This window comes from Bos taurus, chromosome 23, assembly GCF_002263795.3.
Source record: "Bos taurus isolate L1 Dominette 01449 registration number 42190680 breed Hereford chromosome 23, ARS-UCD2.0, whole genome shotgun sequence".
In the NCBI taxonomy this organism is placed as follows: domain Eukaryota; kingdom Metazoa; phylum Chordata; class Mammalia; order Artiodactyla; family Bovidae; genus Bos; species Bos taurus.
In genome coordinates this window covers 3,507,968-3,535,289 of record NC_037350.1, presented here as the reverse complement: position 1 = coordinate 3,535,289, position 27,322 = coordinate 3,507,968, and the positions used below count along the sequence as shown (strand labels likewise).

Below are 27,322 nucleotides of genomic sequence, written 5' to 3'. Positions count from 1 at the left end.
CTCGTTACCTTGAACCTGATCCAGTGCACTGCAAGTCTGTGGCTTCCGACAGCAAGGGACATTTTTCCCGCTCCCCAGCTCCAGTGGGACCGACCAGAGGCCCAGCAGCACCGTGCAGTCCTGCGCCGGCCCGACTCTGCCCCGTCTCTGAGCCCTCCGCTGGCTTCGCCGCCTCCTCCCTCTGTCTCCACCACGTGACCCCTCACTTCACCCGCTGTCCTCAACTTCCTCACCCTGCAGTCACCCAGACGAGCCTCAGCCCCGATCTAGGCAGGCTGTCTCCTCTGTGGGGATGTCCGCGTCCCACGTGGACCACCACCTCCTTGAACCCCAGCTCTGATCTCGGCCAGGGGCTCCAGGAAATGCGCCTTTTCTCCTCAGTGTCCTCAGTGGCCAGTCTTCCTATCCCTCCGCGAGTTTCTGTCCACTCTTCCCCGTGTGGTGAAGCGCCTACCCGCCTGCTCTCCTTGTGTTTGGCATCGCCTTTCGTCATCTTCACAGAGGACAGAGAGACGTGTAAGGGCCCTGGCCTGTCACCCTGGGTCTCTGTGAGGGGCTCCCCTCTGGGTGTTTGCTCTCAGTATGTACAACACCCAAGTCTCTTCCATCCTAAATTGAGTAAAAACAAAAAACCTTCATAAACCCGGTTTCCTCTGTACTCAGCACCATCGGAGAAGGCAATGGCACCCCACTCCAGTACTCTTGCCTGGAAAATCCCATGGACGGAGAAGCCTGGTAGGCTGCAGTCCATGGGGTCGCTAGTCGGACACGACTGAGTGACTTCACTTTCACTTTTCACTTTCATGCATTAGACAAGGAAATGGCAACCCACTCCAGCGTTCTTGCCTGGGGAGTCCCAGGGACGGGGGAGCCTGGTGGGCTGCCATCTGTGGGGTCGCAGAGTTGGACACGACTGAAGTGACTTAGCAGCAGCACCACCTCTCTCTCTTGTTAGTAAAGCACCTGGAGAAACCACTCTGCACTTTGTAACCTTTATCTTTACTCCTCAGCCTGTTGAGTCTCGGCTTCTGTCCCAGTCATTCCATGGAAAGTAAGAAGGGGTGAGCAGACAGAAAGAGGGGGTCAGCGCTCGTGACTGCTCACAGGAGGCGGGAGAGGAGATGGTCTGTGCAGCGTGGGGAGGGGTCAGGTGCGGAGCGTGGGCGGTCCCGCCAAGGGTCAGCGCTGCCAAAGCTGGGCACCTGCACACTTCCTGTGCCCTGGAGAGACAGCAGCGGACTCTGGGGGGGCGCAGGCTGCCCCGGGACTGTGGGGAGCAGAAGCAACTACCTTTAGTCAAGACCACCACCTCCAGGTTCCCGTGTCAGCATCGACCCCTCCTAAGACACAGCCACGACAGACAGGAGAGCCTCCCGCCTCTAGAACCGAGCCCCCGTGTCAGGTGAGTAACAATCTCCTGAACAGGCTCCGCGCACCACACCCGCCCCTCACCCCATGGACACATCGATCCATGACAGTCTTGACTGGTCTGCCCAGGCCCAGGCCATTCGCCTTCTGTTCCACAGTCAAACCACACGGCATCAGAGGCCCTCTCTCCGCAGGGGCTCTGCTCAGGCCGCTTCTTCCCTGAAGCATCCCCGCCCCCCATGCCCAGCTCAACATAGACTGAAGTGCTCAAGGGGCGGGAGACCTGCTGGAAGGGAGAGAGGGGAAGGCCAGGGACAGGGAAGGGGAGGAGGGAGGGGGAATGGAGGGAGGGGGAGGGGAGGAGGGACAGGGAGGAAGGGAGGGAGGAGGGGGAGGAAGCATCAGAAGAAGTGTCATGTTTGCACTGGGGATGAATGAGTTTTAGCCTATCATGTAACCCTTGTCACCTTAGGAAATAAAATGTTTCCAACTAAGGTCACTTCGCAGTAACTGCCACACCCCCAGCCACTGTCTAGGAGTGCCCGGCAGCAAACCCAGGCCTGGAGATTACTCAGCGAGAGCCCAACGCTACCCAAGTGTCATCTCGTTTCTGTAACAGTGTCATAAACTTAACCCGGGATATAGTTTTGAAATGTCTTTTCAATGCAAGAAAAGAAGCCGACACCTCCATCAGAATGCTCACTTGACTTCCCTCCCTGCGGACAGGGGTGGGGGGTGGGGGTGGGAGGTGTGGGGGGGCAGGCATGGAGGGCCAAGCCTCCCGTGCTGGTCAGCTGAGGCTGCCAGCCTCAGTCCTCTAAGCAAAGTCAAAGCCACGAGAAGACTGGGCGGCAGCCACACCCGCTTTTTACCACTATGCTGTCATAGTTCTGGCATGTGGGAAGGGAGGGCACGCCAAGGGCCAATTTCCAAAGCTGACTCACACAGTCCCCAGGAGACTATTCACAGTTCTATCATATTTAATTCTATCTAAGGCAAAGGCAATTTTTAAATTTTTAAAAAATAATTAGAATTTATGAAAAGGTTAAATAATCAGACATGTAACAGCAGAAAGGCAACATCTCTGAGGCTGAGAGGACTAAGAAACATAACTCAGAGAAGCTATGACTATAGGAAAGGATTAAGGAATCCAGGGAACTCTAACTGGAAGATCTCAGAGCCCGCTGTCAGCCCCTGGTTTCACTGGTGAACAAGCTGAGGACACAGGAGGCTCCGGGACATGTCCAGGGTCTCAGCAGGCCGGCTGGGAGGGCCCGAGGCACGGACCTGAGGCTCCTAAATTCCAGCTCAGGACCTGCAAGAGGAGAGTGAGCTCTCTCCTTCACATTTAGAATAGACACCTATCCTGCCAACTCGGACTGATCTTTCCTCCGGGTCAGGAAGCCCGGTGGGTGCTCACTCTCAGTGCTGGAGAGATGTCTCCACTCGACTGTGGTTAAGGGTTAAGGGTCAAGGTGGAGAAGGAAATGGCAACCCACTCCAGTGTTCTTGCCTAGAGAACCCCATGGACAGAGGAGCCTGGCGGGCTACAGCCCATGGGGTCACAAACAGTCAGATACAACACTAGACTATACTCACACTGGTCACAGTGGCCATCATTAAAAAATCTACAGATAACCAATGCTGGAGAGGGTGTGGAGAGAAGGGAACCCTCCTACAGAGCTGGTGAGAATGTAAGTTGGTGCAGCCACTATAAAAAACAGTATGGACATTTCTCAAAACACTGAAAATAGAATTACCATATGATCCAGCAATCCCACTCTTAGGCGTATATCCAGGCAAAACTGTAACTCGAAAAGATAAACACACCCCTATGTTCATAGCAGCACTGCCCACAATAGCCAAGGCATGCAGAAGACCTGAATGTCCATCAACAGATGCACGGATAAAGAAGACGTGGCACATATATACAACGGAATGTTATTCAGCCACAAAAAAGAACAAAATAACGCCATCTGCAGCAACATGGAGGCAACTAGAGATTATCACACTAAGTGAAAACATCTCAGAAAGAGAAAGACAAATGCCACGTGGCAATACTTCTATGTGGACTCTGAAATATGACACAAATGAACACATCTATGGAACATAACAGACCCACAGACAGAGAGAACGTTGTGGTTTCGAAGGTCGGGGAGGCGGGGAATAGCAGATGCAAACTATCATATATGGGAGGGATAAACGGTCCTACCGCACAGCGCTACACGGGGACTATATTCAGAGTCCTGTGATAGACTATAATGCAGAAGAACATGAAAGAGAATGTGTGCATACACATACACACACACGTATATATATAACTGAACCACTCTGCTATACAGCAGAAATTAACACAACAGTGTAAATCAACTAGACTTCAATTACAAAACAATTTAATTAGAAAAAACATTTAAGTCTTCTGACTCAAGAGCTAAGTCCCCTTTCCTCTGCTACACCAAATCGACAGTGACACTCCACGGCATTTCAGGAAGAGTTTTGTCTACTGAGAAACCAGCTCATTTTACAGAAGCAAAAACCGACACGGTGAGTGTGGGAAAGCTAGTTGTCAAACGTTCCTCCCTGCAGAACCCAAACCCCTACTGGTTCAGAGAGCTGGACGCGAGCACCATCCACGGAATTTCAATTCCTTCACATATTTGTGTTCAAATCTACAAGAGAGTTTACACTCTAATTGAGAGAGTTCAGGTACTACCAAGGAGGAAAGCAGGAGGTTGGAAAAGGTGATCTCAGGATGCTTCCACCTCTGTTAACACAATGATTTCAAGAGTGAAAGCTGATCCTTGGGGGGAAAGGCACTGCAGAGCCACGGAGGGCGGTGACCTGTGTTCCACCCCCAACCCCACGGCTTCCTGGGCCTTGGTCTCCTCTCACGGAGATGTCCACACACACACACACACACACAGTTCAGAACCGTGCCTGCCCATGTGAGCGGAAGGGACTGCACCATACTGGGGGTTATTCCTAACAATTTTTTACTCACACTGCTGGACACTCTAGTCAGGCAAAAGCAAATTCCATACTGAATGTGTCAAAACACACAAATATTTCCAAGCCTGTATGTTTGCTTTCAAAGACAATCTCTTCAACGATGTTTCAACTGTTTTGGCAGAAACCGATGTAATCAACACATTTTTAGTGTCTGCTTCCAAGTTTCAAAAATGTGTGAAAAGGCTCCACAAAATATTCTTAACTGCAAAGAGGGCACATGTATTTTGAAAATTGTATCTCGTTAAAAAACTGCCTCCCTAAAAGGAAGAGGTAAATAGAGGATTAAAGCAAAATAAAAGCTGATAAAATTCAAGTGCTGATGCTCTACATTAAGGGTCACCTTGAGCAAAGGTTCATTTATTTCTTATTCAAATACAGGATAAATTAACATAGATTTAACTATTTCTCTTGTACAGCAAAGGATCTGAAACTTTGACATGTCCTTCCTTTAACAGAAAAGACAGAAGCATTTTAATGCTGACACACAGCCACGTTCTGTGCAATTATTTTAGAACTAAATTTTCACAAACTGGTTATGAAATCTAAATGAAGACTAGAAAAAAAAAATACCCATAAATGCATTTTCATTTAAAAAGATGAACTGTTTCAGAAAGAAATGAGTTAAGTCAACTGTAAACCAAATGACCTTTGCTTACGAGATCTAGAAAAACGGCACTGATGAACCTATTTGCAGGACAGGAATGAGACACAGACCCAGAGAAGGGATTTGCAAGGAGGAGGGGGGGGCACGAACTGAGAGAGCAACGATGACACATACACACTACCACGTGGAGAACAGATGGCTGGTGGGAGGCTGCTATGGGACACGGGGAGTTCAGCCTGGTACTCCGACACCCTAAGGGGTGAGGTGGGGAGGGGGAGGCAGGCTCAAGACGGAGGGAATATATATATATATGTGTGTGTGTGTGTATAATTATGGCTGATTCGCATTGCTGTACGGCAGAAACCAACACAACACTGTAAAGCAATTATCCTCCAATTTAAAAATAAATTAATTTTTAAAAATCTACAGAGCAAAAGCTACTATAGAAAAGGAGAAATACTTAGAATTTATCCTAGTCCTTGAATTCTAAGTACAATTTTGTAGCTTAAGATTCATAGAAGACTTGGTTAAAGAAAACTCTTCTGAATAAGTATTACGTTTCAATGAGGCAGACAGGATGAAGCACAAGCTGGAATCAAGATTGCCGGGAGAAACATCAATAACCTCAGATATGCAGATGACACTACCCTTATGGCAGAAAGTGAAGAGGAACTAAAAAGCCTCTTGATGAAAGTAAAAGAGGAGAGTGAAGAAGCTGGCTTAAAACTCAATTCAGAAAACTAGATCATGGCGTCCAGTCCCATCACTTCATGGCAAATAGATGGGGAAACAGTGGAAACAGTGTCAGACTTTATTTTCTCGGGCTCCAAAACCACTGTAAATGGTGACTGCAGCCATGAAATAAAAAGACACTTGCTCCTTGGAAGAAAAGTTATGACCAACCTAGACAGTACATTAAAAAGCAGAGACATTACTTTACTGACAAAGCTCCATCTAGTCAGAGCTATGGTTTTTCCATGGGCTTCCCTGGTGGCTCAGACGGTAAAGTGCCTGCCTATAATGTGGGAGGCCGGGGTTCGATCCCTAGGTCGGGAAGATCCCCTGGAGAAGGAAGTGGCAACCCAATCCAGTATTCTTGCCTGGGGCTCCAGTCCATGGGGTTGCAAAGAGTCGGACATGACTGAGCAACTGAACTGAACTAAGGTTGACTATTCATGTATTATTCTAACATTTTGAGATGTTTCTGAATTATGTTATTCTGATACAATGGGAAGTCAATTAATAAAATATCCAACCCTCCTTTTACTCAGATGCTGATAATGTCACTTGTACACTATGCACACCCCTCCCCATCCTTCCCTCCTTGGCTTTTCCCTGCACACCACTGCCCTATTCACGGCAATTCACCAAAGGATGAAAAGAAAAGGAAGGTGAAAAGAGGTCAGTCTGAACTAGTTTACATGGCTGTATGACAGGGTGGGACGTCAAAATGACAAAATTCTCCCTTGATCCACAGTTTGGCTTTCTGTTATTTCAATGATCCCAGTCTAGCACAGTCCGAAAATATTAACGGAAACTTTCAGAAATAAACAATTCTTAAGTCTTAAATGGCACAACGTTCTGAGTAGTGAGACAAAATCCTGCCCCGTCCAAGTCCGTCCCACCCCTAAGAGGAATCATCCCACTAGTCACTTCATAAATGTCTTGGTTATCAGACTGACTATTGTGGTTTGGCCACCTGATATGAAGAACTGACTCACTGGAAAAGACCCTGATGCTGGGAAAGATTGAAGGCGGGAGGAGAAGGGGACGACAGAGGATGAGATGGCTGGATGGCATCACCAACTCGATGGACACGAGTTTGAGTAAACTCTGGGAGTTGGTGATGGACAGGGAGGCCTGGTGTGCTGCGGTTCATGGGGTCGCAAAGAGTCAGACACAACTGAGCGACTGAACTGATTGTGGTTTCTCAGTGCGTGTATTCAAGGAACGCTTATCTTCATAATGGACCTAAGATGCAAAAGTCATGCCAGTAATTCAGCTACTCTCCTACTGTGCCTAATTTGCAAACTAAACTTCACTGTAAGTATTTAAGTACAGCAAAAGTACAGTGTATACAGAGAGGGCTGAGTACTATCCAGTTTCAGGAGTCCACTGGGAGCCTTGGAATGTGTCCCCTGAACATACAGAGAGTACCATGATATCCACGGTCCAGATCCCCAAAGCCTCCAGGGCATCTAAGCTTACAGCCACACCCCCAACATCTGTAATGAAGAAACGATGGGATGTGTTGGTGTTGGTTAGACATATAACAGGCCCAGAATAAATGGTAGAGAAATCAAAGAAGAGGGGGCTGGAGGGAGGGGTGAAAACACAGCACAAGGGTGTGCAGTGGAATCTGCGGATTCGCAGGAATTGAAAGAAATGCATGCAGGGGAAGGTGGGGAAGTGGCAGCCGCTCTAAGCCTGGCTGGAGACAGTCCCCGGCGAGACCCAAACCCTCCCTCACCCCGGCAGAGAGGCCTGAGCAAGTCATCAGGTCTCCTGAGGCTCCACGTCCTCATCTGTAACTGGAGCGAACAACAGAACCATCTCATGATGCTTGAACAGCCCCGTGGGGGTGCCGAGCATGCAGCAGGGCTCCGCAAACACCATGCCTATTAATAGTCATGTCATCAACCAGCCCCACATCCTCCGTTTCTGGAATGGGGACCCGAGACCTGGAGAAATCGCAGGAGGCATCCAAGGCACCCAGCTCTCTGGCAGCAAAGCCTGGCGGGAACTCACACCTCCTGCCTCCGGGCCCGTGATCCACACTGCTTGCCAGAAAACATATGATGAGGGGAAAACGAGGGTGATGCTGGTTTTCAGAATTTAATGTGGTTTTCATGAAATGCAAGAGAGGGTGCCTGAAACATAAGCAGTGTTCTCACATTCCACCAGAAGATACTGTCATTCAGTTAAATCCAGAGGAAGGCTTCATCTGGGGATGGCTCCACCACCCCAGGGGCCACTTGAGAACATGGAAGGAAATGAGCGCTCTGGCCACAGTCTTGACCGTCAGAATCACCAGCCCGCAGTGATCCTGTGTATCAGGATCACTGCAGTTGACATCCAGCCACCTATATATATACTTTTTTTTTTTTTAATTTATGTGTCTGCGCTGGACTGTAGATGCAGCACGCAGGATCATTCAGTTGGAACATGCAAACTCTTACTTGTGGCAGGATCTAGTTCTCTGACCGGGGATGGAACTTGGGTCCCCTGCACTGGGAGCACAGTCTTAGCCACTGGGTCATCAGGGAAGTCCCACAGCTTATTGCTTAAGAGCTCCTTAGGTAACATTTATACGTGGTCAGTCAGAAAAACAATAACCCATAAAGACAGAAAATAACCATCTTTGTGGAGATCAGCACAAGATTGTGAAGAAATGGGACTTGTGAAACTTAAGGATGAAGAAAGCTTTGTGGGAACAGCTCAAGGGCAACAGCAAGCTCCTCGTCACAAGTCCAGGGAGCATGTGCATCAGACAAAGAAGGGGCCCCTGAGCTCATCACACCCTGCCCCTAATCGTGCTGCACCCTGGCCACCTCTGTGGGTAACACTCACCCTCCCCAATGAACATCAGCGCTTAGAAACATCAACCTCTGCCCCAAGCTCACAGCATCTCCTTTAGAACTCTGACAGTTCATGTGGGATGCTAAGCCATCATTGACTTGGCTACTCACATCTACTGTGCGGCCTTAAGGATCTTATTTAACCCGAGTTTCCATTTCTTAGTTCCAGAAAAGAGGAACTGTCTGTTTCACCTATTTAATACAGTTCTATTTAATACAGTTCTTAAGAATGATCAAAAGACAATGAGTCTGAAAGCGTTTTCTGCTTCCAAATCAATATGCAACTCTGTGATGCTTCTGTTTTCACTTATACCTCCTTACCCTAGCAAAGCTATAACGTACTATGACATTTACATCCAGTATGTGCCCAAGGAGGACCAGCTGAACTCCCTTCTCAGAACCCCAGAGCCTGGAGGACCACCCAAGGTCAGCTGATGGGGCAAGGACTAAAGGGGAGGTCGGCTGGTCACCTAGAGCAAGAATGACAAATATCACAGGAACTAGGAAGTTCAAGGCAGAGGCCTAAAGTAAGTCTAAGCTGAAGAAAAGTTCAAAGAATTGTACACTATTCCATTTGGAGATTAACTCAAACATCACTGAGCCCAATCCTTACACATAACTGAGTGTAAAGATGGCTCAAATAGAGAAGCAATGAAAAAGATTTTGAAGGGACTATGTCTTGCAAACAAATGCTGGCTAACAGGACATTGTAGGGGCTGAGAGCTCTCACGTCCATCCAATTCTGAAATGGAAAATGGAGAATCCAATACAAAATAAAGAGCCATGCACAGTTCTAACCAAAGATAATTAGGCAGAGTCCACCTCCAAGGTTCTGGGAAGAACGCAGTGACAAAGAGCAGCAAGCTATTGGTCTGATTCTGTTTGCCACAGAACCATCTTTAAGTGGACCACAGCAAAGTGAGACCTCAAAATCCTCAGATAAAATAAGGACTGATGCTGCTGCTGCTAAGTCGCTTCAGTTGTGTTCAACTCTGTGCGGCCCAATGGACGGCAGCCCACCAGGCTCCCCCGTCCCCGGGATTCTCCAGGCAAGAACACTGGAGTGGGTTGCCATTTCCTTCTCCAATGCGTGAAAGTGAAAAGTGAAAGTGAAGTCGCTCAGTCGTATCTGACTCTTCTTGACCCCTATGGACTGCAGCCTACCAGGCTCCTCCGGCCATGGGATTCCCCAGGCAAGAGTACTGGAGTGGGGTGCCATAAATAAGGACTAGCCCTCATTAAAAAGTCTACAAATAAATGCTGGAGACAGTGTGGAGAAAAGGAAGCCCTCCTACACTGTGGGTGGGAATGTAAATTGGTGCAGACACTATGGAGAACATGGAATGGAGGTTCCTTTAAAAACTAAATACAGAGCTACCATACGATCCAGGGATCCCAAGCCTGGGATATATCCAGAGGAAACCATAATGCGGAAAGATACATGCACCCCGGTGTTCACTGCAACACTGTTCACAACGGCCAAGACATGGGGATGACCTAAACACCCACGAACAGGTGGATGGGTAAAGAGGATGTGGTGAATACACACACATATGTATATATGTAACACTGCTCACATAAAAAAGAGCAAAATAATGCCATTCGTAGCCACATCTATGGACCTAGAGATGATTATATTAAGTGCAGTAAGTCAGACAAACTCATGATTGCACTTCTATGTGGAATCTAAAAAATTATACAAATGAATTTGTTTACAAAACAGAAACAGACTCAGATACTTCGACAACAAATTTATGGTTACCAAAGGGGAAGGTGGGGGGAGAGAATAAATTATGAACTGGGATTAGCATATACACACTAATATACATATAACAAATAATTAACACAGACCTACTGTACAGCAGTGAACTCTACTCAATATTCTGTGAGAAAGTGGAAGTGTCAGCCACTCAGTTGTGCGTGACTCTTTGCAACCCCAGGGACTGCAGCCTGCCAGGCTCCTCTGTCCATGGGATTTCCCAGGCAAGAATACTGGAGTGGGTAGCCATTCCCTTCTCTAGGGGATCAATATTCTGTAATAACCTTAGGGAACCAGGTAAGTATACTGGAGTGGGTAGCCATTCCCTTCTCCAGGGGATCAATATTCTGTAATAACCTTAGGGAAAGAATCTGAGAAAGAATGGTTATAGGTATGTGTATAACTGAACCACTTTGCTGTACATCTGAAATGAACACAACATTGTCAATCAACTACACTCCAGTATAAAATAAAAATTGCTTAAAAAGTGAAAAAATAAGACTATTTATTCCATTTTGCATTCCCATAGAAGATGTGAGCCTTTGTTAAGTACCTCCATATCACAACTATTTAACAAATCTGGTTGACAGGTTTATGACCTATTTTCACATGTATTTTCCATTGAAGTTTCAAAAATCATTAGCTACACAAAGTATAAAGAAGGGGTAAAATCCTTGGCATGAAGATAACACAAGGGGGGAGAAAAAGGCTTATGTACCACTTAAGAAACAGATTTTAAGTTTCCACTCATCAAAATGTGTAAGGCTTCCTTGAAGCCAAATTGTGAAAACAAACAAACAAACAAAAAACAGATGGAAAACATATGTGAGCAAAGCCAAGTGGCTACATTCATAAACACACAGCGACCAAGCAGCTTTCTTTCACACTGACCTCCATCCATGTCAGACCTACACAGACAACGGACTAGACCGGATGCTTTCTTTTTCAATGTGACCACTGTAAAATGTAAACAGAAAGCATGACATAACACTGCCAAGGATGGGGGTGGATGCAAACAGGGAACCAGCTTCGGGAGGGCCAACGAAAGTCAACGACGACCACGCACACTGGCCCGAACAGAGCTGCATCTGGTCCCTGGGCAAAGAATCTCTACCCGACAACACAAGGACTTTGCCACGAATGTTTCATATCACATTTACCTCTTATTTCTGGACTTTTTTCTTAAAAGGCAAAGCCATCAACTTAAAGAAAAACTCATCAACTTCCACTACTAACATGTACAGGACACTGCTTGGGTGATGGGCTTCTCAGCAAGTATATCAATATTTTACATTTTAAAGACAAGTAAAAATCCCAGAGAAGTAACTTTGTCTAATGCTAAATATCTGTGTTAGGAATAAAGATTGCAACTTCCTGGCAGTCTGAGTCATAAGCAAATTCCTATGACCCGCTGCCCAAGTGAGTTCTGATTTTAGAGTTGGCTGGGGGAGGAACTCATGTATCAGAGAGAACAGATTTGGTCAGTTTCATCTGTGCCTGCTGCCCCCAACACACAAACACACATGGAATTGAAAGCAGTCATGTGAGCATCCCTATGTATGGACACAGAGAACTGGAATTTGCCTTTTGTATCAGCAAACTTGTGGATCAGCAAGTCCATACTGACTGATCACTGCAGTGTCTCCTCTTACATCTGTCTTGTCAAAATTGTCTTTTTTATTTAACTATTGTTTGCCAAGGCTATTCCATTGGAAAAAACAGGAAACATTAACTACAGAAATTCAAAAGACGTGCCAAGTCTTCCAATAATAACAAAAATGTAAAGGGTTTGAAAATAAAGTCATGATTAAAGAATGCATCACAAAAAATAAAATCACAATCCAACCTAGTGAAATGCATCAAGAGCTTCCACAGAGATGACCATAAAGAGAGCACCTACGAAGGACAAGCTGCAGAACCTCCAGCAGCTGTGCGCACCTGGAGTCCTTATTTACACGGTGAACTCCGGATCTGGCTGCACTTACCTCCTTCGTGTCCTTGGAAGGGAAGGACATATTATCACAGAGGGAATGATATCTCTTTTTTCCAAACTGGAAACGGTGTGCTTCCTGAAGGCAAGATCTTTCCGTGTTTTGCTTTTCCTGAATACCGCTGTCATTTTTTGATGGATCTTCAGAAAACCCACCTTTTTCAAGTGATCTCTCTGTACCACAGTGAATGGAACTTAAGCTGGCTGCCTTTTGTGAAGAAAAGCCACCCGTTTTTCTCTGGAATGTTCTTTTTCTTGTGTTGACATCATCAAAGTGGTCCTTTCTCTTTGCATGGTAGGGGGTGCTGTCTTTTTCTGAAACCCTTTCCTCTGGTATGCTGACTCTGATTTGGGTTTCCTGATGTTGAGAAGGGCACCCCGGGTAACGCTGACCGCTCGCCATCTGGGGCTGGACCCCTGCCTGCAGAGTGAGGCCGGGGCTGGCCCCCCGCTCCTGCACCAGCCCCCAGGCCCAGGGGGCTGCCTGCCCTCCGGAGAGCGGGCGGGCGCTTCTCTTCCCTTCATCATCAAGCCGAGGCCCTCCTGACTCTGTGTCATCTGCTGCTTTCTTGGTCAGGTCCCGTCTAAAGTATTTTCTTCTTCCAGCAGAGTACTTTTCAAGTCTCAGAGGAGTTTTGGCAGGATCCAGACACTGTTCTTCTTTCTCGGCTCGGACACATCCACAGACATTCCCCATTTGATTTGCAGAAACTCACAGCTACACAGAGTCCCTCATTTCAAAAGCCGGGGCTTCCTCAGATCTCCACGCAGCCTAACTCCTCAGACTTCCTGACCATGCTCTTCAGCGTGAGGCCATCTTGCTCATGAGAAAGGCACCCGCAAGAAACGCCGTGGCATCCTGCCCGGCCGGCCCCGGGTCTCATTAGACGCCGTGGCTTATTTCTGGCCAGCAATCCTCTTAGACAAACATCACTGCTCACTGTCAAATAACATGCTGATGAGCTTTCAAGGCAAACCCTTAGCCTTGGCTGTACGAAAACATTCTGACCCTCACTTTCCTTTCGGTTTTCTGAAATGCAGTTACACGACCCAAGTCTGCCTAACCTTTGGAACGACTGGCGATGCGACAAATCTGAGCGCAAACAGAAAGCAACACCAGTCAGGAGACGTTTAGCAAAGTGCCTTTCAAACTTAGTTCCAAAGTGCCTTTCAGATTTAGTTTCAGAAACTCCTGACTGTACAATTTTTTTACTTAAGAAACACAAACAAATGTTGGCACCTGCCCCAAAAACTAGGCTCAGAAACCTATATAAACTGTATTAAGAATCATTTAAAAACAACCACACACACACACAAAAAAAGAACAAAAACAGGGTGATTCCACAGCTGAAGGAGAGATAAAACATGCTAAATTCCTAAAACACTCCAGTCAAATCATTTCTAAAATCAATCCCTTTAAATAGCTTGTCATATTTTTCATATGACAAATTTCCAAGCCATTTCTCTTTCTCTGATCATTAGGATTTTCATGAGTAGCTTGATAAATTTTATGATTTCAAGCTTGAAACACTTAGCCAAAAGAAACACCTGTGTGTTCTTACACATGAATTAAGGCAGTTGAACTTTACATGTAACTTTTATACTTGTACCCTAGTTGAATATTATGCAGTTTTACCAGGGCTGTGCTGTATGAATGATAAATCAGAATGGAGCCTGATGACCCAAGGTGTGCCTCTTTCTAAGACTGAGTCATTGATACGGTAAAAAGGAAATTAGTATCATATGACTAGTCTTACACAAAAGCTCAAATCAGCTGACTAATAAAAAAAATTGACAACTGACTTTCTCTAGGTTGTCTTTAGACTGATCCAAAAATGGAACTCATATTTTTCTAAACAAAAATATTCAATTAAATAGTCAAGTTAGCAATGTGCCTGATAATTGTCAGTAACAGACCTGCACGGTGAGGTTTTCCTTAATCAATTCAAGAGGAAATTAAACAATCTCTATCAGAAAAAAGAATTATATCCTAGAAGACAAGCTGGTAAAAATAAAGCTTCCGGCTGGTTTGCTTTTAATTTATTCTCAATGTCTTTGTTGGCACTGGGACATTTTTCAAGAGAACTCAGAAGTATAATGTCACTAACATGACAAAGGGACAACCACTGACCTGCACTTCCTTCCAGCCCCGCCAAACCCAGAAGCTGCCCCTCTTGAGGCCACTGCACACTGCTGTCTCCCCCGGAAATGGCTCCACTTCAGTCTCTGCCTGGTTAGCTGGCATTCATCTTGCAAAGCCTGTCTACAACATCAGGGGCAATTGCCTTTATTCTCTAAGACCTTCCTAATCCTACCGAAACACATCCTCCTCTACATCCCTACTTTTATTTATACTGTGACAGATTCAGCAGCCCAGATTATAGTCAGTATTACAAACATTCTCCCAATAGACAGAGCAACACTCTTCCATCATCTCCAGGAGACAGACTGGGATCTGGGACCCTTTGTTGCAATACTTGCACCTGAACAAACCTCTCCTGAGCAACAAAATACAAAGAAACTATATGGGACTGAAACTGACTGCATGCAGCACAGTTGGGGCAAATTCTGGACAAAAGATACAAAGAGACCAAAAAACCCAACTGCCACTTCTGAAGAGCCCAGAGCAAAAGCAGAGGCCAGGAGCAAAAGCAAGGTATTGCGCATGCCCCCTGCACACACCACCACCAAAGGGGTGGGCACACAACCTGGGCCACGCCTCCAGCCAAGCCCCGGTCAGGCCCCCACCCTGACCCCACGTGGGTCAGGCCCCCACCCTGACCCCACGTGAGGAAGGTGCTCACCCCACCTTGGGGACTGAGCAGGGAACCTGTTCTCACTTCCCATGCTGCAGGCACAAGCCCCCAGAAAGCCCTGCCTGAATTTCTTATCTGGCCTCTCATCAACTGCTATTGATTAAGGAGGCCAAGAACCCTAGTCCATCACATAGTATCCTGGACTTAGCATAGGGTAACTCACACAAGATTACTGTCCTGGCAACACTAACCTTCAGACTGCCCAACTATAACAGACAGTCAATTTGTGATGCTCAAATAAATATTTTTAAATCAATCAATAAATTGGTCTTCTGAAATCATTTCCCTTATTTATATAAAGTATAGAGAAAAAAGGCCCCGTCACATTGAGTGAGGACAATTACCACTGCTATAAATAGCCTTCTGTCTTGGCATAACAAGTAAAACCATTCTAATCTTAAATTATCATAGGACTAAAAGTATTTCTTTAAATAAAAAAGAACATTTCTATTTTATACAAAACACTGAAATGTTCCATTTTAAATAAACCTTGGTCTAATTTTTAAATACTGGTGATAATCTAACAGTCATAATATCTTGTAATTCAGGTCCTAAAATACACTGGGTTTCATAAAATATGCCACAGTATCATACTAGAAGCAAAACCCTTGGGAGTTTGGGATTAGCACGTGCATTAACTATTATATATCGAACGGATAAACACGGTCCTCCTGTATAGCACATGGAACCATACTCAGAATCCTGTGATTAAACCATAATGGAAAAGAATATGGAAAATACTGTGTGTGTGTGTGCGTGTAAAACTAAAACATTTGGGGTACAGCAGAAATTAACATGACATTACAAATCAACTATATTTATATAAAAAATACATTTAAAAAAAAGAAACAGAACTGATGTTGGTACTTTTTTGGCTGATCCTCCTCTCTCCTCCAAAGACACTTTATATAATTCTTTTTTGAATGATTCTTTGCTTTCCATTTCTTTCAACTTAGGGTCTAAACACATTGCCTCTAATTTCCAACCAGTTACATTTCGGTCTGTTACTTTCTGGTTTCTGCTCTCGGGAACTTGAATGGACCTTCCCCAAAACTCCCGGGGTCTTCCCAGTCGAAACTACCAACCTGCACTCACTCTTAACTCTGTCAGGCCCTCTGGGGGCATTCCTCGCTGCCCACTGTTCCCCTTCTACTTGAAATTCTCTTCCCTGGTTTCATCAATGCTACATTTTCTTGTAGCTATAACAAGAAACGAAGTCCATGTTTCTCTTATTAGGAGAATTCTGGTAAAACCGACTATAATCCGGGGTGACGAATCCTTCTCAATATAAATAAAGAGAAGGACGAGGGGGTTCTGCAAGACCGGGAAGGTGCTGGAGAGAAAGCAGGCGGTCACCGACACCGGCCAGCTGCGGGCCGGGCCCCTCGCTCCTTCTGTGTCGCCAGGTGGATGGTCTCCCCCAAACTTCCGTCCTCTCTCTCTGCTCTTCTCCACTGGCCCCTCTGAAGGCCCCCTCCTCTCTGACAGACTCAGGACCCTTGCCTTCTGGAGACCCCCAGGTTTATCCGCAGCACTTCTGACTCCCTGGCTCTGCTCTGCCCCCATCTCAGCTGCTCGGCAGACAGAAGCCAGGGGACCCCACCACACATGTCAAGCCCACCAACGCTGTGCCCTTTTCCTCTCCCCTCACCTCCACCTTCCCCAGCTGTCTGCCGGCTTTTTACCTCTGGGTTTAACGGCTCAGCGGCATCCTTAACCACCCGCTCCAAGTCCATCCTGTCTTCTTCCAAAACACCACCCTGGATTCACCTTTTCTTCCGCGCCCGAGTCCTGGCCTTCAACACCCTGTTCTGAGGGCACCACCTCCACCTCTCCTCTCATCTCCTTGACCGTGGCCTGTGGTCATTTGTTTATTTTACTGGAGTCCATATAGAGTTCTAAAACATCATTTTTCAGGTGCAGGATGGTTGGGTGACTTGCTCAATGTCTTCACGGCCACAGATAAAAGAACTGACAATGACACTCCCTCCAGAGCCTGGGTGCCCCCCAACTCTGACATTCAAAATCCAGACACAGCCTGTATCATCAGTTGTCGGTAACAATGGGACTGTTTCTAAAGGTCTCCTGCAGTTTCAACCCTAAAAGTTCTGGATCCCTGGGAAAGTTGCTGAGCAACTCCACGTGAATTCTGCTTTTTGGCCCATTCTAGTTAGACTTCACCTGTTCTGATAACAAGGTTTCAGGTCTGGAGCCAGGCCCCAAACCCTGCCTTGCTCGGTACCCTAGGTCCCCAAAGGATAGGGCCTCTAGTGATGAGGGTCCCTGACTCCAGCTCCCAGTCATCAAGCCCGCTGAGCGGACATTCGCCTAATATATCTGTATTAGCTGCTGTGTCGGCTGGCTGGCTGACACCCGGTTACCTGGTCTCCTGGTCCCTGGGTCCTCTCCTCTGATGTTCTAGTGCCTACCCAAGTCCTGGAACCTGTAAGATTCTACTTCCTATAGCTGTCCATATATGCCAGATTTAGCCTGTTCCCAAATGAGCCCCAGGTACATTATTTCCACCATTCCCCTATAAACCCTGTACCCCACTCAAATTTTTTAAATATTAGAAATAAGTCTTCTTTCTCCCAAGATGTGGTCAAAACCACAGCTCCTCTCTGAAGCCGGCAAGCCGTGTCTTCCTCCTCCAAGGCCTGCCACATAGCCATCAATCAGTGGATGTGCCGCGTGCCCACCAATACGACACTCCACGGTCACCCAAGGGATTGATAAACCAAAGCAAGCACCAAAAGTAGGACTCACTTTAAATCAAATGCAGATTATTTTTTAATGCATCATTTTACAAAAACCAAAGGATCAAAAGCAGCCTTTTATTGGCAATTAGATAATAATTCATAGTAATAAATTTGCCTTTGCTGCTGCTACTGCTAAGTCGCTTCAGTCGTGTCCGACTCTGTGCGACCCCATAGACGGCTCCCCACCAGGCTCCCCCGTCCCTGGGATTTTACGCTCTTAAATCCCGTTTGAGAAAGTACAAGGCCACAGGAAACACGGATGGCTCGAATGCAGGGAATCTCTCTGTGAGAACGACACCGCCACCTAGCGTCTACAACACCAGGAGAAAGCGGCATGTTCAGAAACCGCAGGATCGAGGAAATCCACTCCAGGTCAGGACTGAGTCCTAACATTTTTATGCATCTAAGTCAGGTAATGTTGGCCAATAAACAAAAAAAAATGTCTACATTCAATAAAAGGAATCTCTGTCTTTCAACTTTGGAGATAACAAGCACTGTTCTAAAAACATTCTAAGCTTTTCAACAACAGGATAAAGGGTACCAAGCCCATGAGCAGCATGTTTCTGAGGGGAACAATACAAATATATTGTTTAGGAAACAAAGTCCGAATATCGTATCATTTACATACAGCATCTTTAAAAAAAACTGATACAAATGAGCTTATTTACAAAACAGAATCAGATGCACAGACTTCAATCACAAATTTATGGTTACCAAAGGGGAAAGGGTGGGGACAGATAAATTAGGAGTCTGGGATTAATAGATACATACTACCAAACATAAAATAAATAATCAGCAAGGACCTACTGTAGAGCACAGGAAACTCTAATCAAAATTCTGTAATAATCTATATGAGAAAACAATCTGAAAAAGAATGGATATATGTACATGCCTACGAATCATCTGCTGTACTCCTGAAACTAACACAACATTGTAAATTAACTATACATCAATAGAAAATAAAAACTAAATTAAAAGAGAAACAAAGTCTGAAATTTATTTCCCCCTGTTGGATGTGAATGCATAATTCACCCTTCACCTGAATCACTTGAAAACCAGCAATGAGGTTAAAAGAAATGACAATTAAGAAAACTGGGCTTACCTGAAAGTGCAAAATTATCGTCCATATTAATCCCAAAGTCAATTTGGGATTTCCATCTGTTATGTCATCATTTCTAATATTCACTAATTTCACCTGTTTTGTATATGAAAAGAGAAAACAAAATGCTTTTCAAGCAGCACATGAGTTATTTTTACCTACATAAATGATTCTAAATTACAGATAAAAAGAAGCCTGAATAATTTTAATACCAATAATCCTTTAAAATACTGTTTTACCCCTAACCCTACTCATCTTAGGCTGCAAATTACAGAGGAACAACAAAGCCAAAATGTTTCTTTTCTACAGCAAGCACTAGAAGTACACTTGTCAAAACAAAATCACTGTTCAAGTAAGAAGTCCTAAATACCTAAGTTTTTAAACTAGAAATAATACTGTCTTTTGAAAATAAGTGTTATTTTATAATTAAGTAGGAAACTATTCTGAACCATCAAATAATTTTAACAATTTTATCACACTTCTATCCCAAAGAGTGTAAAAAAGAAATCTAACATTATTATTCCATTTGTCTACCACAGACTGCTACCAGGATAAGGAACTATGGAAGTCACTGGACATTTAGCAGACTGTTCAAAGCTTTAAAAATAATATGCCAGTAATAACCAGATTTAAAGTTCATCAACTGTCAAATTATGCATTCAGATAAATTAATGCAATAATGATAACTAACACTTCCTGGAAAAATAATTAAATATCATGAATGATACCTAACATTTTACTTCCTGGACAAATCACTACCAAAAATATTTTGACAAGGAGACATAATTAACCATTAATCTTCTGGAAATTTCCACTAGAATTAAGACTAGTAAGGCAAATACCAATAACACTTAAAATATAACCACTGAAAAAAAAAATATATGTATAACCACTGAGTATTTGCTGTGGCTGCTAAGTCGCTTCAGTCATGTCCGACTCTGTGCGACCCCACAGACGGCAGCCCACGAGGCTCCCCTATCCCTGGGATTCTCCAGGCAAGAACACTGGAGTGGGTTGCCATTTCCTTCTCCAATACATCAAAGTGAAAAGTGAAAGTGAAGTTGCTCAGTCATGTCTGACTCTTAGCGACCCCATGGACTGCAGCCTACCAGGCTCCTCCGTCCATGGGATTTTCCAGGCAAGACTGGAGTGAGCTGCCATTGCCTTCTCCGAGTATTTGCTAGAATTTACTAACTAAATTTAGTAACTAAAAGCACTATGATGTTCATAATAAACCAACTAAAGGACTAACAACAGTTTTTCCTTCTCTTCCTTACCCTCTCTTCTCTTTTTTCCCTCTCCATAAAAAAGCAAAATTGTTGCCACCTCTGATTTCTCAGTTTTCAGTTGCTTTCAATTCTCCTGAGTTTCACTGTCTCCTCCTTTTTTCTACTAACTGAAAGCTACCAATTACTTGGCTTATACCATTTTAATCACAGTAATACCCAATCAAGATCAAATCCAATTCGGTGTTCATTTTTCTCCCATGATTTCCTCTGAAACCTTAAGCGAGTTGGGGACTGTTGTCAGAACTGTTTCATTTTTAACCGCTTCTAAATCATCCAGTTGTACCTGCTTTTAAAATATGAACTACTGCCTCCTCACTACTACATTTTAAAAATAAACACATGCAAAGTTTTTTTTTAATATTATATAAACTATCTTTTATAAAAATAAGGCAATTTTGTAAAGTGAGTCTAAAAAATATTCTCTCCCTACTACTAATAACTGTTCTTTGACATTCTTAACATTCTGTTGCTACTAAAATGTCGCTAACTTCCCAGGCAAAAGCATTACAATTCTAATAGAAGGAAAATCAGTAGCTGTTATTCAGATGGTAATGTAGCCACTTATAATTCCTCTGGGCTTACACCTACGATTAATTTTCTTTTCTTTGGAACAAACGTTTAAAAATATTTTAAAATATCAGTCTCACAAAAGCACAAGTTTAATGCTTAGGAAAGTGAAGTCGCTCAGTTGTGTCCGACTCTTTGCAACCCCATGGACTGTAGCCCGCCAAGCTCCTCCAACCATGGGATTTTCCAGGCAAGAATACTGGAGTGGGTTGTCATTTCCCTCTCCAGGGGATCTTCCCGATCCAGGGATCGAACCCAGGTTTCTGCATGGTAGGCAGACTCTTTACTCTCTGAGCCACCAAAGAACCTCTGTTAATGATTATTAAATCATTATCAAATCATATTAAATGTTAATGATTAACTCAAAGTCAAATTTAACCTGTTCGTTCCCTGTCACGGTCCTATGCAGATTTATTCAGTCACACATGTGTTGTATTATATGATTACAGCTTTGAAATTCAAACATCATACCTGGCGTCTTTTCAAATAGTCAAGTGCAATTTGTACATTCTGGAGTCTGTGAAAACGCATCCGACCCTTCTCTCTGGGCTAAGAAGAGAAAAATGCAGGGTATGAAAAACATTATATTTTCTGACACCATTGACCATGCTAAATATACTGAATATACTATATAAATACACTGCATGCTCGTCATACTGTCAAAAATTTACTGTTTGGGGAAACCCATTAAATTTTTAATGATATTTTCATTTTTTTGAATTACCTGAGATTCAATGTAAACTAGGGATTTTTCTGAATATGTTTTATTTAAATAGATCCTTTACTATGAATATTTTATTTAAACAAACGGAAAAGAGAAAGTATCACAGAATATACAGACATTTCATATTCACTAAACTACATGTCTAGCCTACAATTATTTAGCTATGGATGCACGCAAAAAATTAAATACCATTCCCCATTTGCCTTCTTAATAAACTCTAACTCAAGAGGGTTTTTTAATTATACATGTATGGCATGTTAATGAAAATGAGGTAAAGTAGCATGCAGTTAGTATAAAAACCACCAAGAAGGAGAAAGGCAGTAAAGGTTTACTTAGCCATGATACAGGAGACAGAAAAGCAATTAAAGCCACGTAATATATTTCCTCTTTATTTTATTTTCGTTTTTGCACACAATCGGTTGGACTCTAATAGTCTGACACTGCCTGGGGATGGACGTGATGACGTGCTGCGTCAGGGAACCTGACAAACCATAATTCTTTTCCTTGATGCCGTTTCCCGTAAGAAACGTTACAAGTCAGCAGAAGGAAAACATAAGGAAACAGAGCTGAGAAAATGGTCAACAAAAATACAAAGGATGGAGCTGATAACTGACCACATAAAATCTTCCAAAGGGAAAAAAAGAAAGCTGAGAGCTGAGCTGAAATGTGACTAGGTTGCTGAAGCCAAAGGCAGCAGAATTAAACAGACGGCGGACCCCAGACTGGGGAAATAACCCCATATAACAGGAGAAATGATGGCAATGAATCCCCACTGCATCCACAAAACACACGTTCCAGTGAGAACAGGGGGCTCTGGGGATATGATGACCAAAGAAGCGCATCTGTCCTGCAGAGGTAGGCTCAGGTGACTGAGTGCCACAGGGGTGAAACAGCTCTGTCAGGACCCTGGCATTTAAAACATCCTCCCCAAATAAAATGAGACAGATAAGGCAGGCAGAGAATGTCTGTCTAATACCAACTGCCAATAGGCATGACTTAAAGCATAGTCTTAAATATAAAATAAATGTCCATATGTTCCTTCCAATAAAGCAATGAGCAGTTATGTCTGAAATATGAATTTCAAAAGTGGAACTGATGTGCATAAAAATTAGCAGGCTGGTTGTAACTGTAAACCTTCACACTTATACAAAAGGTATATAAACTTCTTTAGCTCAGATGCCATCCTATAGTTTAAGCACATATGTTCAAATACCATGCAATGCATAGAGATACAGAAATAAATTTAAAGAGAAAATATGTCCTTTGTCCAATCTGTTGGTCCACACACATCCACCTCCCTGTGGGTCTTTGGGCCTTTGCACCATTTTCTAAACAGGAGCCAGAAGCCGTGGGTTACTCTACGGTGTTAGCGCTCACCGCACTGTACCGGCTAGGTTAGTCGAGTTACGGGGGCGACACCTACCCCCTTATCCTCATCCTCCACATCCTCATGCCGTTCATACTCGCATGCTTCTGAGGCACTCACCAACCGTAAGGTCTTCAAAAAATCTCGCTCCCTTGGCTAATGAATATAACAGACAGAAGACAGGACAGCAAATACACAGACAGACCAGAAATGAAAAGAAGAGCATGAACAGAACATAATGAAGGAGACCGGGTAACCGAGAGGGGGAGGGATGTTCACAAAAAAGGAGATGACACCTGTGGAGGGGTTAGACCATCTGTCAGAAAGCGGTGCTTATTCCCTTGCTATTGGTGAGTCTTTTAATAGGGGGTTATATTATGCATCCAAATTCTGCTAAGCATTAAAAAAAAAAAAAAAAAACCCAAGGTAAAAAGAACAGCAGTAGTATTTTAATTTACATAAGCAAGGTCATCAAAGTGTTTCCATCTCCCAAATGCACACCACTTAAAGTCTGAAAATGCTTTAGAATCTAACCAGAACTCTTCTTTCCAGCGGAATTCATAGCAGCTCACAAGATGGATGCTGCAAAAATCTGAATAGTTTGTGCCAAAAACATACTAGGTCATACGCAAAAAGGACCACACGTTCCTCCAAATAAATTATGAAATTTAAAACTTACCAAGGTGTCTCCGGAAAGAACCTCCAAAAGAGAAATCAAATTGTGTCCGTCCCTCAAGTCTTCATAGAGATCGTTCACGTGTTTTCGAACCTATGTACAGAAACACAATTTAAAATATTTGGTTATAGAACTTGGATTATCCTTAACACCCGAACAAGAAAGTGGACGAGGAGAAAACATTCCCCGTGTGTTCATTCATGAGGTGTTTTACACGGGCCCTGACCTGAATCACGATTCCTGAGACAGCAACCAGGGACACCTTAACAAGCTGAGTGTTGAGCCCCCCAGACCCGAGTTGGTCTTCCTGATCTCTGCGTGCCAAAATTCAAGATGCCAGAGGCACGCCCTCCACATGTTAAAAATCCAGAGATGCAGCCTGGGTAAAAGGTCCATGAGACTCTAGGTACTACTTCTGAAAATTCCTGTAAGTCTATGATTATCTCAAAATTAAAAGTTTTTTAAAATATATGTGAGGTTATAAGGCCTCTACTCAAGATTTCTCTGCACAGCATAAATTTTCCTGTGGTGAAGGGTTTTCTTTTCTTTTTGAATAGCTTCTTTTTAAATTTTCTATTGGACTACAGTTAATTTACAATATTGTTCTTGATTCAGGTACACAGCAAAATGGTTCAGTTATACATATATCGATTCTTTTTCAGTCTTTTCCCATACAGGTTACTGCAGGGTACTGAGCAGAGTTCCCTGTATGTCCTTGCTGATTATCTATTTTATATACAGTGGTGTGTGTATGTTAAACCCAACCCAATCCATGGGAGGGATAAATCACATAACCACACTCACAGTAACTGACAGTTAACAAGGATGGTTTACGTTTGAGTTTATAGCTCAAACCACCAAAGACTTCCCCAAAGCTCTGCTTTTCCCACAGAGGGACACCCCTGGCACACGCAGTCAGTTTCGACCGGACAGACACGGTCAGAGCAGGTCGCGAGCGCGGCCGTCCCACGGCGGGCAGGCCCACTCCAGCCTGCTCCCCTGGGCTGATGCTGGGCTGTGCTACTCCGCGAGCCGAGGATGGGTCCACAAGGGCAGAGACCAGCATCCCCCACAGCACGTGGGCTCGGGCCTGCGGGCCCCACCTGCGTGGACACACACTCTGGAGGTTTACACGCAGGAGTCAAGCTTCTGTGCACGTGCAAAGTGTCATGTAACTAAATAGCAGAAAGAAACAAAAAGATCCAAAGTATGGTCAAAACTTTCCGACTCCAGAGCAACCAGCAAGAAAGGGCCTAACGTAAACTGGAAGCCAGCCTTTGATGGTTAAGATTTTCGGGTCTAAAAAAGCAGCTTGCTAAGTCGCTTCAGTCGTGTCTGACTCTGTGCAACCCCATGGACTGCAGCCTACCAGGCTTCTCCATCCATGGGATTCTCCAGGCAAGAACACTGGAGTAGGTTGCCATTTCCTTCTCCAAAAGCAGTTTAAATACCACTAAATTTTGCTCTGCAGTGACCTAAATGGGAAGGAAATCCAAAAAAAAGAGGGGATACATGTATACATATTGCAGATTCACTTTGTTGTAAAGCTGAAACTACCGGGACATTTTAACTAGTTGTCGTCATTCGCCGCTCAGTCGTGTCCGACTCTGCGAACCCCATGGACTGCACCACGCCAGGCTTCCCTGCCCTTCACTGTTCCCCGGAGTTTGCTCAAACTCATGTCCATTGAGTCCATACCCCAATTTTAAAATCTTCCAATTAAAAAAAAATTTAATACTACTAAATTTTATTATCTTAACTGACTACATGCTTTACAGTATGATTTACTGTCAGAAACTATTTGTAATTAGTGAAGGATAAAATTCCCTTAAGAGTTTCATATCAAACTTATTCAGCTCCTATGACTAGTATTTGGGGACTTTCTGCCTAAGTCACAGTACTTTTTAATATTCAACTAATATTCATTTACCCATCTATGCATCATTAATGACAAATAATGTAAGCATTACACTCAGGCCTAATAGCTCTAAGTAACTACTAATGCCAATAGAACCTATAAAATGACCAGCAAAACTGAAACAGTCAGATTATTTTTAACCAAGTGTTCCCATTTTCACAAGTTGATATTTTTATTTTGATTTCCCAATACCCAAGGAATATCAGCTGACTCTTTGGTGTCACAAGATAATTATATAATAGTAAAAGCAAGCTTAAAAATAATTCATTTTTCTAAAAAAAAAAAAAAAAGGAGCACATCATAACACATTTCAGACAGTCCTATTTAGAAAAGCTATAAATACCTAAATAAGGTACAAAGAGAGTATTCCTTCCATTAAATATTTACCTTCTATTAAATAAATGGCATTAAATGACATTCCCCTGAACTACTCAATTACATTTCAGAGATGAGCCAATTTCCAAGGATCTTTTCAGGAAGAAATCTGTGATATACATAACACACACATGTGCAGACAAGCACACATGTGAAATGAATGCTAATACTCAATTTTCTACTCACATATCAGAGTCCTGTAAGAACTGACGTGATCTCATTCCAAGCCATGAGCTTGAATGTAAGGCTAAGGGCCCACTTAAAAACAAGATGTCCATGGATGGACGTATGGATAAAGAAGACACACAGTGGAATGTTACTCAGCCACTAAACAACAGAGACCTTGAGGGAATTAGACTAAGTGAAATAAGTCAGACAGAGAACAAATGCTGTATGATTTCACTTATAAGTAGAATCTAAAAAACAACAAGTGAGCAAACAAAACAAAAATCATAGATACAGAGAACAGAATGGTGGTTGCCAAGGGTTGGGGCTCAGGAGTGGGTGAAAACAGGCGAAGCAGATCACAAGAAACAAACTTCCAGTTATAAAATAAATAAGACATGGGGATGTAGTGTACAGCAGGGTGACTGTAGTCAATAGTATTGTATCACATACTTGAAAGCTGCCAAGAAACCAAGTCCTGAAAGTTAACTTTGGAGATGAATGGTATTATAACTAGAATTTTTGATCATCTTGTAACATATACAAATATCAAATCATGATGTCATATACCTGAAACCAATATAATGTTATCTGTCAATTATACTTCAATTAACAACAACAAAAAAACAAGGCAGAAGAGCTAAGCTTGTGAATTTCATGCATATGTGTACATCTAAATCAATATACTCCTCTGAGTATCTCCAGTGTAATCAGAGAGTAGACTAATTCTTGAGAGCCTGAGCAGGAACACGCGAGACCACAGTTATATAAACAATATTATGCATCTCTTGACCCTGAGGCAGCTGTCGAATCTCTCAAAATAGACAAGTCTATCATGCGGTCTGACATCTTCAGAAGGGACAGTGGAAACAAGCGCACCGTAAGGATGCCCCCGCCCCGGGCAGGAACGAACAATCAAAGCTAAGAAAGCCACGCGCTCTTGGTCCCCTGTGCCCACCCGTGCCTGCCAGAGCCACACTTCAATCCAGATCCACTTCCTCTGTCTTTCTCACTCCAGGACGGTTAATGATGAGGTGTGATCAATAGCCAAGACGTGGCAACAGCCTAAATGTCCATCGACAGATGAATGGAAAAAGATGTGGTACATATATACAAAGGAATACGACTCAGCCATTAGCAAGAATGAAATAATGCCATTTGCAGCAGCATGGACGGACCTAGAGAGGATCACACGAAGCGAAGTACGTCGGAAAGAGAAAGACACAGACCACAGGGCACCTCTCCACGTGGAATCTAAAA

General features: G+C 43.8%; 1 protein-coding gene across 28 annotated transcripts in view; it reads right to left on the bottom strand.

Annotated features, from left to right (window-relative positions):
• DST (dystonin) overlaps positions 1-27,322 on the bottom strand; it is a 514,523-nt gene that overhangs the window by 232,502 nt on the left and 254,699 nt on the right. For 14 of the 28 annotated variants that reach the window (XM_024983983.2, XM_024983991.2, XM_024983988.2 and 11 more), the window contains 4 exons: positions 23,608-23,697; positions 22,986-23,084; positions 21,310-21,387; positions 18,986-19,078 (listed from right to left, as the gene is read on the bottom strand). In XM_024983983.2, the coding sequence (XP_024839751.1) occupies positions 18,986-19,078; positions 21,310-21,387; positions 22,986-23,084; positions 23,608-23,697 (360 nt within the window). Of the gene's footprint in view, positions 1-12,303; positions 13,352-18,985; positions 19,079-21,309; positions 21,388-22,985; positions 23,085-23,607; positions 23,698-27,322 lie in introns of those variants that run through there. The other 14 variants (XM_024983990.2, XM_024984011.2, XM_024984004.2 and 11 more) reach the window with 3 other exon arrangements.